Genomic DNA, 14699 nt, shown 5'->3' on the forward strand with positions numbered 1-14699 from the left:
TCAAAAAAGAGTCTTCATAAATGAGTCTCTATTCCCTAATTTTTATAATCCCTAATAATAATTTATCTTAAATGTTGATACACTGGCCGCTGCTCACAAAAGATTTCAGAACATTAGGAAAACTTACCTCACTAGGGAAACATCCTTTTGCATAGCTGTCACCTAATTTAGATGCCTACACCATCTGTACAAACAATAGAAAATATTGCACAAAAATGAATTTTATAGCAAGTATCCAAAGGAAATTGGAAACTAGAAGAGGCTTGCTCATATTAGGATTAAAATAATAAATCCTGTGTTGCTATACATTAATGCCAAAAGTAGCTGTGCATCCTTCAATTAGGAAGACACTAAAAGCAGCTTGAAAAGAACACAGCGCTTAAACTAAGAGAACTTAAACAAAGGTGCTACGTGTAAAGTGAAGTCTTTTACCAGAAAATGGCACCTTCTTCCAGTATTAACTTGTTTAGCTTGTACATTCTGGGTTTTCTCTGGCAGTGAAAACAAGCATTTTTTTGGTCCTTGCTCTTTCATAAACTTTTTCTATTCTGTTTCTTGGACTGTCCAGTAAGACAAGGAAAACATATTGGCTGAGTCTGTACCACCCTGTGCGTGAGTACAGTCATGTTCTCTGCTCTGATAAGTGAAGGAGAATCATGCAACCAGGAATTGAAAGGGCAGAAGTGTTAAAGCCTTGCTAAAGATAGAAGGAGATGAATTATAAACAAGTTCGTAAAAGGTGGAGGGTGACAGAGGTGAAAAATCTCATGGCGGTACAGAAGGATGAATAGCGGAAAAGGCAGAGATGGGGGAAAAAGAAAAATGGGAGCTGAGATGGAAAGGGGAAGAGAAAAATGTACTGATGGAGGTGAGTGGAAATGTTGGGGGAAGACAAATAGGGCTAAAAGGAGATAACAGCTATAGATGAAATACATCATTTGATATGAGAAAAGGGACTGAAACAGAGAACACGGTAAATAAGGGGAAGATAACAAAGGAGACATAAAAAAAAAAATGGAGGACGAACATGTGCCAAAGCTGTATTCTAAACAAAATGAAGTCAGGAAAAAGAAAAGGAAAGTAATGCACTTCAGAGGTAGAAAAAAGGCTGTTTGTTATTTTCACTAAGGTTAAAACCGAGGTAAACCTAGCCTCCTTGCAGAGTCTGCTAGGTCATATCAGAGCTAAAAGCATCTTTCCTACTCTACTTTGTGTTAGCTGCCTCCAGTTTGCCTCATGTTTTTCTTCCTTGTGAAGCAAACCAGATCTGCCAGTTCAGTCCATCAGTGGCTTGTAGGTACCTGTATTGCTCAAGTGCAGTGGGTTTCTAGACAGTTTCCAGGCACAGATTTTACACATTCTGCCAAAGGCTGTTATAAGGAGAGTTTCCCCTCACAAATACATTGTAGTTTGTCATACGTTTCCTGGATCTAAACAAACGTGCATGAACATATGGGATTTAGCTGTACAATACCTTGTGGGGAGTTGTGGGGAAATGGGGTGGTGAAAAAAATCACCCACATCATGTTTTGTTTGTGTTGTGTTTTTGAGATATTTAACTATTTCTGTATGGACATTCTTTTATTGGATGCAGGTGATGTGTTGTTATAAGCGTTGATATTTTACAGTTAAATTTGGTGATTTTTGTAGTCTGTGTGAAGGGAAGAACTTAACCTGTGTAGCCTGTGAACCAGTGGAGGACACCCTAACGCTGACAACACCTGCTCCAGAGGAGGACATTGAACTACCACCTAGTGAATACTCATGCAGCAAGATGATGGACTTGGCCTTCCTAATGGATGGCTCCAATAAACTGTCAGAGGAGGACTTCGAACAGCTGAAGACTTTCATAACTGGCATGATGAAGAAACTCCACATCTCCCAAAAGAAAATCCGAGTGTCAATTCTGGTGTATAGGGCTGGCCCCACAATCTATCTTGGCCTTAAAGATATCAAAACACAGTCCCAGATGAGAAAAATTGTCCAAAGCATAAAATACACAGGTGATGAAGTAGCGTCTGCCACTGAAGTCCTTAAATACAGTGTGTTTCACGTCTTTGGAAAAGCAGAAAGGACCAATGCTGCCAGAATTGCAGTGCTATTTATAGCAAGCAAGTCTCCAGGAAAACTCCGCAGCATCCTCACAGCTTTGAAGAATAAAAAAATCACAGTAATACCTGTGGGGATTGGACCGTATGTTAATGTGGAGCAAATAAGGTTCATTGAAAAGCAGTCACCAGATAATAGAGCCTTCCTAATGAACAATGTGTTAGAGCTAATGGATAATAGGGATCTCCTCATTGACCATCTATGTGATCTTGGACCTGAAGAAACTTCTCTGATACAAGCTACGTCCACTCCAACAATATCCAGTGTCTTATTTCCGTCTTGGGGTCTCACAGCACCACCGCCCTTTTCAGAAAAACCCACACGCAAAAGGCTAGACATTGCTTTTATTGTGGAAGGATCTGACAATGTTGGGGAGGAAAATTTCAATATCGTCAAGAAGTTCCTTGAGAGGGTGATCACAGAAATGAATGTAGGACAGGAAGATATTCATGTTACAGTCATGCAGTATTCAGAGACTGTCACTCTGGAGTATTCCTTTAGGGAAATACAGTCAAAGGAAAGTATTATTGAGAAGGTGAGGAGCATACCCTACCAAGGAGGGAAGGCTACCAACACTGGGAATGCCCTCGATTATATTTCCAAACACACATTTACACCAGTGAATGGGGGCAGGCAAGATGTTCCTCACTTGGTATATATGGTGTCATCTAGCCCTTCCACTGACGTTATCACACGACCTCCCAGGAGCATAAATGTTATTCCCATAGGCATAACCCCCAATGCAAATATCCAAGAGCTCAGAAAGATCAGTCAGCCTTATAACCCAATAATCTTGCATAGTTATAGCACACTTATTGAAGAAGCACCTGAATTAGTGCTGCAGTCATGCTGTTCTCGTAAACTTTGGACAGAAATTCCAGGTAAAGTTGGACGTATTTTCTGTGTAATTTCCTCTTTCCTCTCTCCTGTGTCATCCATTTCACCCTCACATCACTGAAATTTGAAGAGGGTTCCCGTATCTCATTTGGTATCTGGCATCTGAGGATGCTGCCCCAGTTCAGCAGTACCAAGCACAGCCCTGCAGCCAACCTTCAGTAGGCTCAGAAGTCCTTGGCTCCATTTGTCAGTAAAGTACAGTAGCTCTCAGATAGGATGGAGTGTGACAGAAGCAAAAAGTTATTCTCATCTGCCTGCCTCAAGCAAGTTTAAATTATACTTCCTCTTTCCTGAAGAAGCTTCATTGGTTTTGTGTTGGGTTTTTTTGTTTGGTTTTTTGGGGGAGTATTTTTTTTGTTTTGTTTGTTTGTTGTTGGGGTTTTGTTGCTGCTGTTGCTTTGTTTTGGTTTTGGTTTGGTTTTTTGTTTGGTGTTGTTTTAGTCCCCTAAGAGTAAAATAGCATTAGCAGAAAAGCAGGAATTGAAATACCCTTGTTACCCCACTGAATATAAATCTCAAGGCTTTCATTAAAGGGTCATCACTTACTGTTTCAACTGGTCATTATCCTGCTTTGTTTTCCCCAAATGCAGGTGTATCTGCCCTTTCTGCTCCTACCAATGGTTAGCAGATGCTACTTCTGGGTATTATGTATAAATAACCTTTTTTTTTTTTCTTTATTTTTTTCTTCCCCTTCCCCCTCAGAGTTGTGCAACAAACCAATGGATGTCATGTTTCTTCTGGATGGAAGTTCCAATATTGGAGCATCAGAGTTTGAGGAAATGAAAAACTTTGTACGGGCATTTATTGAAAATGTTGAGATCAGTATGTATCTGTCTTTGAATTCAAACACATAAAGACTCTTTGTATTTTTTTGCTATACAGGACAAAACAACTTCTCAGTATAGGGTTTTTTAATTTTTATTTTTTTAAATGACCCATTCCAATCCCTCAAAAAATTTTTAAGTTTATATTGGGGAAATCAAGCTAGTAAAGCTTTTGGTTCAGGTGTGGTTCAGTTTCCTCCCAAAACAAGCTGTTCTGGTTCAGGTGAATAAAGGTGTGACATCCAATTCAGGGAACCGTGTGATGAGGAATACCCAGGACAGCAGCTCTGATGAGCACTTCCCTTTATACTGTACTGGGCATAAGTGTGTGTGCCAAACAGGCAAAGCGGTCCCTGTCACAGGATGGAGATTTAGCTGAACTGTTATTCTGTGGCAGAAAAGCAAAAATACGTGTTTGGTTTTGGTTCAGTTCTGGGTTAGGTTCAACAGACGTGAAAATAATAGTTCAAGTTCAGTTCTGGTTCAAGTAAGAATGGATAATTCAGAGGATTTTTGGTTCAGGTTTGGTATGACTGCAAGGTTTTGGTCTTTGGAATAGGCATTTCTGGCTCTGACCAGTTTTTTTGGCTAACTTAGGGTGCTAGAACTGACTTTTTAAGATTTATTTCCTGACCCATGTTGGATGATAGACACTTTTTGGGAGTGCTAGACTCACTGAGCTTGCAGAGTATGTACTGATGGGACGTACACCTCTAGTGAGGTCATGCAGCACAGCTGATATCAGTGCAGCTGCCCTGGTGGAATGCCATATACCCTGCACATACATGGAGGGACCATGTGACACATGTAGTAAATCAGGACATTGTCTGCCCTTGCACCAAGTCCATCCACGTGGCAGGGGCTGCACAGGATCCTGCATTTTCCCAGTAGCACTTGTTTTAACAAGCCTGGATTTTTGATCAGAATTGTACTTTTCAATTCAGCATTCAACCATTTCCACAGAGCAACTGCTGTTGCTGCTGGTGTTTTGCCACTGGGCATTGTCATGTTTGTATTATACCTGTGCTTCCAAAAGAGGTGATTACCAGCACTTGCGCTAATTAGAGAACTCATAGAGGAAAAGTATAGCATTTCTGTATGTCTAGAATAACTTAGATTTTTTTTTAGAGATTGTACATGGAAGACACTCTGTTTCTGAAAACTGTGTACATGCAAGTTATAGAGAAGTGAGCCAAGTGAAATAAACACAAACTAAATAAAACAACAGAGGATTTCTTTTAGCCTAGCCGTTTTCCTTATCTTTGAAGCCTGTAATAGCAAATGTTACATCATTAACAACAGGACAATAATAACGTAGCTATGAAATGATTCCTCACTACGGCCTTGATTTTAAAATCCTTAAGTAGACTGTGGACAAATTGTAAAGCGTAGTGAGTAGACAATATTCAGATCAATATAGGGCTGCAACATTTGGGTACATGAAATTACAATTATTATTAACTTAATTCATAAATGTTTTACAAAGCATTGGTAAAGAATAGTATGCTATATACGTAAGTATCTTCAGTATACAGTAGAAGTCTTTCTGAAACCATGAAGAGAGGTACAGCCAATCATTATAAACAATGTATTGCCCAGTTCAATTCTGCAAGTCTGATATTTATTAACTTTTTATATCAACCCTCTGTTAATAGTTTTACTCATACTTCTTACATAATATATTAGAGAACTAGGATATCAGAGAATAGCAAAACTTGGAATTTCTCTTCATTCCCCTTTGCAGGCCATGCTCCCCATGTGTGCTATGTCCCATGCTGCAGCCTGATGCATGCCGCTCAAGTATTGCACGACAGAGGGAAATTTGCATGAAATGTAGTCATCTGGGAGAGCCTGGCCGATCAGGCAAATGGGGCAGCAAACTACTGCCTTTGCAAAACTATGTGCACATAAAAAAAAGTGATGTTTAAACAATTTTAAAATGGAAAAGCGATAACATTTGGAGATCAGTAAACTGAAATTCTCCAATCGTGGTCAAACTGATCTGAGGTAAAATACTGCTTGCTGATTTCTGACAGAAAAGCAACTGTTTCCAGCAATACTTGAATATTTTTTCCCCTGGTAATAGTTCGGTTTTGATCTTCTGATTGAAAATGCAGCTTTCACACTCTGATGGAAAATTGCTGTCTAGTTGTGCTTAATGTAAAACACAACCATAATGTATCCTTTAGATTTATTTTAAGACATTCATATGCACTGCTTAAAATATTTATTTTCTGCTTTCTGCTTCAGGCAATACTTCAATTCATGTATCAGTTCTCCAGTATGCCAGGGAAAATAATCTAGAAATTTCATGGAACATGCCTCAAGAGACTGAAAAGCTTGTAGAGATGGTGCACTCAATTCAACAAAGGGAGCAAGGTCCTACCAGACTAGGTGAGTGATTATGTGGATGTTGATGTTTAAACAAGAGGAAAAAACCCAGAAATTCTAAATATAGCCTGGCCCCAATCACCAATTCATGTCAGTGCTATTGTGGTAGTGTTCTGCAGTAGGACTGTCAGGTTTTTTAATTCACTCATGTCTTTACTATATGTACATTCCCTGGTAAAGGTTCAATTTTCTCTATTAAAATGTATCCATAGGTTACTCGAATTAGGGTTTGTCTTAATGTATTTTGGAAAGAAGATGACCAGTTTCTTTTTAGCCTTGAAGTAATTCTCAGAATTTGCGTTCATGATCTTTCAAGCAAGCAAAACCTAATTAAGAAGTGAAGACTTCGATCATTAACCTTTCAGCACCAATTAGTTGATTAGACATTTAGCAGCAGAACTGCTTATGCTGACTTCAATAGCTGCCCTTGCTGGATGTTTGTTACTCTGTGCTGAGCCAGTGTAACCGATCTGGTTGGAAAAAAACAGTAGTTATATTCTGGGTGGTTCAGTTCCCTCATCCAAGTTGCCATGCTGGTCCTACAAGGACCTGGGCTGGCACAAGGCTGTGGATGGTGCCAGGGAGCAATGATCGCCTAAGGCGACACCTTAGCTGAAGAGTTACTTGTGAAACATCATCTTCTGCTCCAGACAACTGCTTCCTGAAAAACATGTCCACTTCAGTTTTCATGTGCTAAAACATAACACAGATTTCCCACTACATCTGTGGAAATTCAGTACACACACATGTATCAGTTGTAGGGTTCAGCAAAAAATGATTCTCCTACAGCATATCTGATCTTTCACCAGATACCCTGAGAATTTTGTTCTTCTGGACTGGAACCACATTTGCTCTGGCAGCCGCCTAGCATTACGGTCCTATAAGAGTTGAGGAGTACACAGATTTTTAGGGTCTTTGGCCTACTTCAGACTGTAAAGAATTATTGGTACAGAAAAGTGAGAAATAAAACTTGACTTCCATAGTTCGCAGGAGGATTAGCCATGATTGCTTTCTCAGCCTGGAGAAATAAAAATACCAGATGGCTGATGAGACTTCTATAGGCTCGTTGTGGGATAAATTGTTACATACAAATAGATAAGTTTCATGAAGCCTTCCATGTAATGTGTGTAGTAAGCCACACTGAACTGCAGGATAAACAGAGAAAACATGGCCTTTGGGAAATGAAAGGGGAGAGGCAGCCACATGACATACTCGTTAGTGATTTGTTTATGTCTCATTGGAAAATGCTCAGAGACCACGATGAGGGATGTGGTATAATGAACCAAAATGGAATAGAGTAGAAGTAGTTCCTCCCAAATGAAGTAATGAAAATAAGTCACTGTGGTCCTGTCCTGCACCTTGTAATGTGTGTGAATTCGTCTGACTGTGTAGGAGACTCAGCATCCATGGGAAATGCATGGTCATTCATGTCATTCTGTCTGTGCTTGGGCCTCTGGAAATGCAGAGGCTGCTTAAAAAGTGTAGATGGCTCAGTCTGGATGTTGCAGTTCCCTAGGTAGCTTTGGAAATCCTTTCTAGCCTATGGAGGGCTTGATCAGGATTTACCTATCAAAAATATCATTACCGTCAGACCAGCACTTTTTCTCTTCATTTGTGCTGGCTTCCCTGTGGTAGAAACATGATCCTGTATAATCCTCATTCAATCTTTGCTGATCCAAATCATCCTATTTCCATCAAAAAAGCTATACATGCAGAGAGCAACCGTAGGCTCTGTTGCCATCACTGCAAAAGTCTTACTGCGTAAAGCTTTCCTTTTTCTGTTTCATTTAATGATAAAGAAACTCCAGGAGAGAGATACATTTTATTAGTAAGAAATAATGAAAAACTATAGAAAATTTCAGGGCATAGGCAGGACAAAAAAGAGCAGCCTATACCACAAAGCTTTCCCATGCTTATACAATAAGATAACATCATGCAAATTTTGGCTCAAGTAACCTACTGAGAAGAAGCTCTGGGGATATTCAGACATAATGAAATTGTGTAACCTCACCTAAGAAATAACTGAAAAAAGAAAACTAACTAAGCAAGAGCTAACTGTATAAGCCTTCATTCAGCTATAAAAGTCATCTATGCAAGAGAACTGAGAGTCACATAAACATGCCTCTGTTCAGCATTCATGAGTATTTAGGACTGTCGTAGGGAGCAGAGTGATCAGTTCCTACAGTAAATACTGCTTAACACTTTATAAAACCATGATTTTGCTTGCTTATACCTTTCCTAAAAGTAGCTCATTTAAGCTGATGTTTTCCATGCCTACTGCCTGCCTCAGACTCAAAATCTGGAGGAAGTATGATCTATATGGCTCAACTGTATTAAAAGCATTGTTAGGGAAAGAAATGTGTGTCCCTTCCCCCCTCCCCCCTTTAGGGAAAAAATCTTAAATATTTTTACTGACACTTTCTGTAGTTATTAACATATTTAAATAGCAGCATTCAGCTTTGCCTATCATGATTAAGAAGGTATAAATGTTTCCTTTCTACCCCCCCTGTGGTTTAGGAAGCAAAGACCCACTATAGCACTTTTCTTTATTCAGATCTCTGCCCTGAGTGATGCGGTCTATGCAGAATTTTCAAAATCTGGCCCCCCATCACCCATCCAAGGCTGTGGTTTTTCCAGCAGCTGCCCTGATCTAAGGGTTCCCATCCACTGAAAGACAAAGGTCTTCCTCGCTTGCTCCCCCACTAGCGTTTCTGAATTGGTGGTGTCGGCTCCTTTCTTAAGGCAGCTTTGGGTGCCTGCTAGTCTCTTCCCTGAGCTGTTTTAATTCACTGTCCTGGTAGGTTTTTCTGTTTGCTTGCTTGTTTTTTTAGTTCATTTCTTACAAGGTTTGTGAGTTGAATGTGGTCCTGGTGGAGCCCCGGGGTCATCAAAACCCCTTGGTGGTAAGAGAAATGCAGGATTTCTGACCTGCAGAGCCAGGAAAGCAGAGGAGAGGTTTTGGGGCTTTGTAGCCTCCTCCCTTCAGTGCTGGTGGGCTGTTGGACTAATGAATCTGTGCTGTTCATGAAGAGTCCAGACATTCTGTTAATTGGCACGCTTAATGCCAGAGTATCAATGTCCTAAGAATTGACTATTTAAAGCATCGATCTGTGGGATTAGTTTGCCATAGCTATTTTGTTTCAAAATTAAACTAATCTGCTAGTTTCAGTTAAAAAGAAGCGCAATTCAATGTCTAGTCAAGATCCTAAATTAAGATATAAATACCAGCTTCACGATTATCGTCATGCAGGGTTGTTCCCGATTACACAAGTCCTTGGTTAAATAGATGCAGTCTGGACCATCCACAGGCTTTCTAGCCCGTGGCTTCTTCTCTACCTCTTCAAGTGCTGAGGAACCATTTCTTTTTTGCTTCTTTCCCAGGAAGCTTTCTGTACTTGTGAGTGATTAAGACCTTTTGTACTAGTTTTTCTTTTTTTGTCGAGGTGTTGCAGAAGTGTTAGTGAAACCACTGAGGCCGCTTAAGGCACAGATTCACAAGTTCCCGGCAGGAACCTCCGCCTAGCTGGAATCCCCCATCTGTCACAACTCCACAGACCCCCACGGGGGGTTTACATTTTATTCCTCTTTTCAGACAAAATTAAAGAAAATAATTGCAAAGGTTGCTTTTAAGCAGTTTCTGCTTTCCTTGAGGCACCCATTAAGCCATTAAATGTCTGTGTGTTGGTTTATTTTCCTCCAGATTGGCTTATTCTGGGATGAATCTTGTTTTTTATTTTCTGGATGTATTTCAAACATTTCTAGGGCACCTTATACTCTTTCAGTTCATTCCATGATGTTCATAATTGCTCCCAATCTACTATCTGTGATTCAGATTAACATGCCTTTTTACACATTTTTCCTCGTTTATCCAAATCATTAATGAAATTATTAATAAGGCAGAATCTAGTGTAATACCCTGTAGATTCCCAGTAAACACCTCCAACCCTACTCAACAGATTGTCTTTAGTCCTTAAAGCTTGTTTATGTCCATTTAATCAGCTTTCAGTCCTCACAGGAACCTCTATGTGAACCATTCTGAATTACTACTTCAGAATATCAGTCTGGCTTGAATGTGCATCAGATAATATTAAAAAAAAAAAAAAAATCCAGATAATTAGCCTTTATTGGATAGTCATGTTAAAGGCAACCAGAAAAAAGTTCTTATAAAGCCTTTTCTGACTGTCACAAGTTCAGCATCAAATGTTCATAGTCTTAGCTGAGAGGAGAAGACTGCGCAGTGATGCCATCCCTTCTCAATTTTTTTCCTCATCTTTGTAGGATCTCTTCTGTTCCTTTTGCTTTAATAACTATTCCATACATGACTTCTGTTTTATATTCCACAGTGTAGTCAGGAGTGTATCAGCACTGAAAGATGGGGAGAAGGTGCTGTGCTGTGGTGGCAGCCTTTGGAATGACCAACTTGCCCTTTCTAAAGTGGCCCATATAGATCAATGTTTTTTTGTTTTTTCTTTTTATTTATTTATATTTTTTCCATGGACATGCCCAATGACTAACAATCACATCCTACTGACGGAGCTGAAAGGCTGCTGGGGGCTCAGTGCTCCTGCAAGCTAGGTCTTTTTGTTCCGTTAACCAGATAAATGTTTAGATGGTCAAATTTGGGAAGGGTGTGTGTGTGCGCACGTGTGAAATTAATTGTGGCCATTATGCCTGTCAGGACCAGCATAAGTGTGATGTGTTAGGAGCCCATAGCAGAAGAGGGGGCAGGAGGTCAGGGACAGATGACCAGACATGCATTCCCCATCACGTCCACTGCGTTTGGGAACAGCTTTATTGTGTGTCATGCTGCTCTCAGCTCTGTTATTCTCCTGTATGCGATGAAGGCTTTTGGTTTTGAGACTTCCATCTTGATTTCTTACGGGTTGTATGTCTAATGCCTAAAAGATATGTGAGTATAGAAGTTATTCTGCTTCCAAAGCCCATTTGTTGCCTTTTTTTTTCGATAGCACATTGTATATGTGAGAAACAGAAAACATTTGTAACAATAATACATGAGACTAACATAATTTACTCCTGTGTTCAGTATGTGGGAACATCTTGGCTGCTAGTCCAGACTTAGGGTCACATGCACGCACAGAGAAAATGCTTCAAAACGTGTAACCCTTAAAGCCCATAGCAAACCTCCCATTCACTTCACTGGGGCTTATATGAGACCCCTTGTCAATGCTAGCAAATGACGTTTTGGCCACTGTCAGATTTTCTTTAAAGAAAAAAAATTGTTTTGTTGTTTTATGGAGCAGGATTTAGGGTATTTTCTATTAACATTTGGATTTTCTCTAGGGTCCATCACTGAAATGAATAGCTGATGGTGTGGTTCCATACAGCAAAACAGATTAAAGAGCTAGCTGCTGCGGAAGGGCCTGTCCCCGGCCCCCTGACAGCTCACTGCTGCACACTTGCACCGCCTTCCTTCTGCAGGAAGGGATGTGCCTTGGGCCTTCAGCGAGCTGAGGGAAGGGCCAGAATGGCTGAAAATGATGCCTTTTTTTTTTTTTTTTTTTTTTTTTTTTAGAACGGTTATTTTTCAGACATGGTGAGTTTCCCGAGGCAGCTAGCTGTGTGGCCAGGTGGACAGCAGTGCTGACTGGCAGGGGACTGGGAGGGCATGCCCAGCTGGTGCACCTGGAGGAGCGGACCTTTCCTTCTGCCAGCAGCTCGCTACGGCACTAGCGCAGCCAGAGATGCATTTGCAATGTATGTAGATATGTCAGAGCAAGCTGTAGTGGTGCCAGCAGCAGCAGTGGCCCAGATGTCAGCCACTGAAGGGGTGTACAAGACCCAAGGTGGTCTCATAACGGCTGAAGCCGGTGTGGCTCAGACCTGGCCATTTTAAAGCTGGTTTCATTACGTCCACGACGCTGCGCACTCTTCTTTTGGTCTTAATGTAGCCTTGTGCTTGGTGATATTTATTTCAGTGTAAACATTTTAAATTTCCTTTATTAGTATGAAAATGGCAGATTACTGTTATGTTGCAGTGTAGTAGTAAGAAAATGTTCACTTGGTTGGTTTATTAGCAGTCAATATTTTTTATTATGGCCTCTGAAGAGTTTGTTATTACCCTCCCTGGCGAGATGTAGAGACAAACAGCTGAGAAGTGACAGCTTCCAGCTTGGGATGGTGACTTTCTGAATCCCTCTAGCAGGATGAAAGTGTTCATTTGATCATGTCTTCAGACACCTGGCTCTTTTCTCTAGAGCTGGCTTCAAAACAAGGGGAGAAATCCAAAGAGTTTTTAGTACACTAAAACAAATTTTCCATGCATTAAATTGAGTAATTGTTTTTTGCGGACTTTGAAATAGTCCCTGGTTCTATTACAATGGAACTTGATTTCTTTATTAGAAATTATAAAAATAATGGATTTTCAAGTTTACATATACGTATGGAAGTTTCTGAAAATTTTCAGAATTAATGGGAGAAAGAAAAATGGAGCTGGAGCAGCTGGTGACCACACCAACCACACAAAAGTCAAAGGGTCATTAAAGAAAGACAAACACAGAAATTCCAAGTACTTTTCACAAATGAATGAAAAATCGTTTGTGATTCTTACTGTGCAAAAGTTTAACCTAACATATTTGAAAGTTAAAACCTGAAATACTTTTTTAATAATTATTTATAGGACAAAAGGGAAATGAGTTAATTTTCTGGCACAGTGACCATCCTGGAGCAATCTCAGGGACTGCAATATAGTCATATTAATTTTCTGTATTTTGTTTTATCCCTTAGTTATTTATAGCTAACATGCCATTCTGCATCTAACATCTACCTCTACAGATGGATGTACAGATAGAGTAACTACTGGAAAACAAAACCATTTGTCGCAACGATTGTGAGACAGCTCTATAGGACATGAGTTAATACCTGAGGTTAGTTAATTTTTCTGGTCAGGAATAGTAGCTCGTGAAACAGAATTGCCATCATCCAACTAATAATGATGGTTTAAAATATATTTTGTTGCAAGTAGAAAAATGTTCAAATTTTTGAGGTTTTCATTGAACAGAAACTCTAAAGTATTTTCATTTTGTATATAAAATATAATTCAGAATTAAAGTGGAAATGAAAATCAAATGATGAGAACAGAATGAATCTACACAGTTGGAAGAACTAAATAAAAGATAATCATTACATAGCAAGAAACAAATGACAAACATCCCATCTTGTTCTTAAATACTGTTGAAAGCTTTCTGTTGATTTTTCTCTTTTTTTTCCCTTCTGATCCTAACTGATGTTTCCAAAAAGCATTTTGTTTTAAACAAACATGCATCTTTCTATTTGAAAATTATTGCTTGGAAAAATATGTGACCCTCTATAGAAGGGAGACTGTTAGTGGAGGTAACGGCACATGATAGATGGAAGCTTATAGGAGGAGAAGCTGATGTGGATCCTATTCCTGCGGTAGGTCTGACAGGGCCTGGCAACGGTTCCTGGTGGGTCCCAGCTCTTCTCTTTAGTTGTGGGCATCTGTGTGGAGAGATGACACGTGAAGATGAGGCTAAGGCTCTGGGGAGGAAATAGTGATGATGGGCTAAGGGGGAAGAAGAGGTGGCTGGATAAGGTGGGAAAGGGATGCGAGGCTGCCCGTCAGGGACTATAAGGTGTTTGAGAAAACAGGAAAGGATGGGGAAAGCAATGGTATTTGAGAAGGGAACATCACCTCCAAAGCAGTACTGTGGAAAAGGAGATATTTGGGCTTTTTCCAAATATCTATTCTAGGATAGATTCCTCCAGAGGATAAATTCTTCCTGAAGGCCTAATTAAAGCCTTGTAGAATATCCAGTTGCTGTTGACACGTTATCAATAGTCAATGTGCTGCATGAGCTTCCTAGAGGTTGTCCATCCTTGCAGCAGCTTGGGAAAAGGATCTTTGCTTCTGCCAATGAAAAGGGGTGGGTGACATGATGAAAGAAGACATGAAGTGCAAAGTGTTCAGGTGTGCTAAGGTATTCTGGCGGTGTGCTGGTGAATTATTTATGATCTGACTTCCAGTATTTTACAAATGTGTTTGTTATTTAAAATTGTTCAGTGAATTCCTCAGGCAAACATATTTCTGCTCCACAGTTCTTGCAGATTACTCAGAGGAACTAGTCTTTCAGGTATTTATTATTCACCGTTGCTGCTTGCCCTGAATGTCACATCAGTCACACGGTATCATTTCTACTTCCTGACCTGATAACTTCCAATCCCAAAGGAGCTTTTAAGAAAGCTGCATGTCATCATTCCCCGTATAAATATTTGTGCAAATACATATCTAAATACAAGTGGTAGCAAAGTACTCTCTTGCTGAGGTCATGATTTTGAACAAAAATTTGCCTGAATGTTCACAGATGTTAAATGAAAAGGCAGCAGCTACCCATTTAAGCCAGTTCTGTGATTTGGTAGCTAAGGTAGAATTTCTTTCTGTATTTTGTGGGGTTTGGTGGGTTTTGTTTGTTGTTTTGTTTTGGTTTTTTTTTTATATGG

At 39.9% G+C, this 14699-nt stretch overlaps 1 protein-coding gene across 1 annotated transcript in view; it reads left to right on the forward strand.

Annotated features, from left to right (window-relative positions):
• The window catches only part of VWF (von Willebrand factor), a 147965-nt gene that overhangs the window by 75485 nt on the left and 57781 nt on the right, over positions 1-14699 (forward strand). Inside the window, exons 28-30 of the mRNA XM_076345119.1 lie at positions 1651-2990; positions 3709-3828; positions 6081-6224. Of these exons, the coding sequence (XP_076201234.1) occupies positions 1651-2990; positions 3709-3828; positions 6081-6224 (1604 nt within the window). The remainder of the gene's footprint in view (positions 1-1650; positions 2991-3708; positions 3829-6080; positions 6225-14699) is intronic.

Source organism: Aptenodytes patagonicus, chromosome 1, assembly GCF_965638725.1.
Source record: "Aptenodytes patagonicus chromosome 1, bAptPat1.pri.cur, whole genome shotgun sequence".
In the NCBI taxonomy this organism is placed as follows: domain Eukaryota; kingdom Metazoa; phylum Chordata; class Aves; order Sphenisciformes; family Spheniscidae; genus Aptenodytes; species Aptenodytes patagonicus.